A 3,347-nucleotide genomic window follows, 5' to 3' on the forward strand; every position below is an offset into this window, starting at 1 on the left:
GGGCGGGCGCCGAGCCGGGCCCCGCACCCCACCCCCGGCCTGCAGCTGACTCACTCAGGTTGCCAGGCTGGGCGTCAACTGCTTACCAGACACTGCCCAGCTGCTGAGCCCAGGCCCGAGTCGAGGCCGGGGCTAGTCCTGGACTGCCGGCCGCTATCCCTGAGGCACCTGGCCCCTGGCTGGTCCAGCGACCCCTGCTGCCCTGACCTCTCGCCACCGCCAACTTTCCCTGACTTCCACAGTGCAGGGACTGCCCCATGGTGGCCCTGCTCTGTCCTTCTCTGACTCCTCACTGGTCTCCACTGCCCTTCGCCAACCTCTCGCTGACCCCACACCGACCCTTGCTGACCCACAGGGCCTGGCGGTGCTGCTACTCTTCTGTGTCCTGAATGCAGATGCTCGGGCCGCCTGGACACCAGCCTGTCTGGGCAGGAAGGCAGCGCCCGAGGAGGCCAGGCCAGCACCTGGGACGGTGAGGGGTTTCCGGGGCTGGGAGCCGGGGGCCTGCAGGCCAGGCTTTGAGGCCCCTCTGGGCCAGTTCATCATGCTCGACCCTGCCCTGCCCCCTCCCCAGGCGCCCGCGGCCTACAACAACACGGCCCTGTTCGAGGAGAGTGGCCTCATCCGCATCACCCTGGGTGCCTCCACCGTGTCCTCGGTGAGCAGTGCCCGCTCCGGCCGGACCCAGGACCAGGACAGCCAGCGGGGCCGCGGCTACCTCAGGTGAGTGGAGGCAGGTCCAGCCTCACTTACCAGGGTTGACATCACCAGGCCCCAGGGGACGGTTCTACCCAGCTTGGACACCTGGGGCCCTGCAGCCACCACACCCAGGGATACCCTCAGAGCCAGGCCACGGCCTCGACGCACCCATCCCCTCCCCCTCTGATGGAGATTTCTATGTTTCCAGGGACAACGTCCCGGTTCGACATGGCTCGGCTGCTGACCACACTGACCACAGCCTCCAGGCTCACGCTGGCCCCACGGACCTGGACGTGGCCATGTTCCATCGAGATGCTGGTGGGGTTGGAGGCCTGGGCCAGCGAGGAGGGAGGCAGAGGGTCTCTTCCTGCCCCTGTCTTCTGCCCCCAACTGGGAGCAATGGCTGGCTAGGGTGGGCAAGCTTCCCTGAGGGCGCAGCCACCAGAGGTGCCAGCCACCCAGCCCAGGTCCTCCTGGTCCACTCCTGACCTGGCCGCCCCTGATAAGTTCTCCTGTTTCTTCTGTCCTTCTGTTCCCATCCATACTCTGAGCTCCACCCATGTCCCCAGCCCCCTTGCTGTCCCTACCCTCAAGACCCTCAGCCCCTGTCTAACCCCCTTCCAACTGCAGGTGCAGATTCCGACTCCGACAGTGACCTGTCCTTGGAGGAGGAGAGGAGTCTGTCCATCCCATCTTCGGAAAGCGAGGACAATGGCCGGACGCGGGGGCGTTTCCAGCGTCCACTCCGCCGGGCGACCCAGAGCGAGAGGCTTCTCACCCACCCCAAAGGTGATGGGAGCCCTCTGACCCCATGGTGACCAGGGACTCCCATTTTCTGTTCCACTTAGATGTGGTGCAGGGAGGGGACCAGCAGTTGGGTAATAGCTATGTCACTGGACTCCCATGTAGTCGACCGCGGTTCAAGTTCTGGACCCAGTGGCTTAAATTCACGCCGGGATGCGTGTGTGTGCATGCCCAAGATCCTGAGAGGAGAATGGAGGAGAAGGGACTGTGGTGTGGCCATCCCCCCTGGAGGGTGATTTCTCATTTTTTCTCTCTCTGTCTCTTTCTGTCTTTCTGGTGAGCGCACGCGCCCTATAGCAAAACCCTCGCCAAAACTAAATAAATAAATGAATAAAAGAGAAAGAAAGAAAGAAAGAAAGAAAGAAAGAAAGAAAGAAAGAAAGAAAGAAAGAAAGGAAGAAAGAAAGAAAGAAAGAAAGAAGGATGTGGCGCAGGGACCCCGCTGTTCCCTGAGCATGGCTGGGACCGAGCACTGGGTGCCTCTGGGTCCCACAGAGAGCCCTGCACACCCCTCCCTACCCAGAGTCTCAGCAGCAATGACTTAGGTGACAGAGCGGTGGCCAGGAGAGCCGTGCACTCACTGCAGCCCTCGTCTTCTCGCTTGGGGAGTTCCTGGTCTCCCTGAGCCTCAGCCATTAGGTCCCCAGCTCGCCTCCAGCTCAGCCGCGAGCCCTGTCCTGGGGCTCTGGTGGCTGAGGCGACACGTCCTGTTCCTACCTCTGCTCTGTGAGAACAGCTAGGGCTTCACGGGTCACTAGGGTCAGGGGTCACTGAGTCTGGCTCACTGGGGTCAACCCAGAGGCTCCTGTAACCTGCCCTGACCCCACAGATGTGGATGGCAATGACCTCCTGTCCTACTGGCCTGCCCTGGGGGAGTGCGAGGCGGGCCCCTGTGCTCTGCAGACCTGGGGCTCCGAAAGGCGCCTGGGGCTGGACACCAGCAAGGATGCGGCCAACAATAACCAGCCGGACCTGGCCCTGACCAGTGGGGACGAGACCTCTCTGGGCCGGGCCCAGCATCAGAGGAAAGGTGTGACCCCTGGCCCTTGGTCGCACTGCCCTGCCCTGAGCCTGGTGATTCCAGCTTCCTGGGCCCAGGCCAGGAGCTCCTCCCCTCTGCTGTGTAGACCAGAGGCTGTCCCTGACTGTCCTGGGAGCTCTGCCCCCATACTTGGGCCTGTACGGGGACTCCAGGGGCCACTTCTTCCCCAACCCAAGGGCTTCCTCCCACTCCCCAATCCCAGGCTGCTTCATGGAGACCCAGGGAGATGCTGCCCCCAAATCCCAAAGCCTCTGCTCTGATCTAGAGAGTTTCTGGGGACCCCACAAAGGTGGTCCCTGCCCTACTTAAGAGGTTTCTGCCTTCACTCTTGCATCATGGGGACCTCAGGACTGCTCCACCCCCACCCGGGGTCCCCCTCTGACCCAGGCCGCATTGCCAGGACTTGGGGATTGCCCTCTCCCCACCCTCACCCCTGCACTGGGGGGACCGTCCCCCGTCTGATGTGGAGGACCCCCACCTTCCCACTTTGCCCCGGCCTGCTGCCTCTCTGGGCACTCCTGCCCTACCCACGTGCACACCCACTGTCCCCCGCTCTGCAGGCATCCTGAAGAACCGGCTGCAATACCCACTGGTGCCTCAGCCCCGCGGTGCTCCCGAGCTGTCCTGGTGCCGCGCAGCCACCCTGGGCCACCGCGCCGTGCCGGCCGCCTCCTACGGGCGCATCTGTGCGGGCAGAGGCACAGGCAGCCTGTCACAGCCAGCCAGTCGCTACTCTTCCCGAGAACAGCTGGACCTGCTCCTCCGGCGGCAGCTGAGCCGGGAGCGGCTAAAAAGGGGGGCC

At 63.5% G+C, this 3,347-nt stretch overlaps 1 protein-coding gene across 1 annotated transcript in view; it reads left to right on the forward strand.

The window, feature by feature from the left end:
* CELSR3 (cadherin EGF LAG seven-pass G-type receptor 3) overlaps nt 1-3,347 on the forward strand; it is a gene marked incomplete at its 5' end in the record, with an annotated part of 26,768 nt that overhangs the window by 19,864 nt on the left and 3,557 nt on the right. The window contains 6 exon segments of the mRNA XM_027769287.1: nt 340-472; nt 575-723; nt 908-1,017; nt 1,330-1,488; nt 2,333-2,533; nt 3,106-3,347. The exon segment at nt 3,106-3,347 is cut by the window's right edge and continues 707 nt beyond it. Coding sequence (XP_027625088.1) covers nt 340-472; nt 575-723; nt 908-1,017; nt 1,330-1,488; nt 2,333-2,533; nt 3,106-3,347 — 994 coding nt within the window.

Source organism: Tupaia chinensis, unplaced genomic scaffold, assembly GCF_000334495.1.
Source record: "Tupaia chinensis unplaced genomic scaffold, TupChi_1.0 Scaffold149184_1, whole genome shotgun sequence".
Taxonomy (NCBI): Eukaryota; Metazoa; Chordata; class Mammalia; order Scandentia; family Tupaiidae; genus Tupaia; species Tupaia belangeri.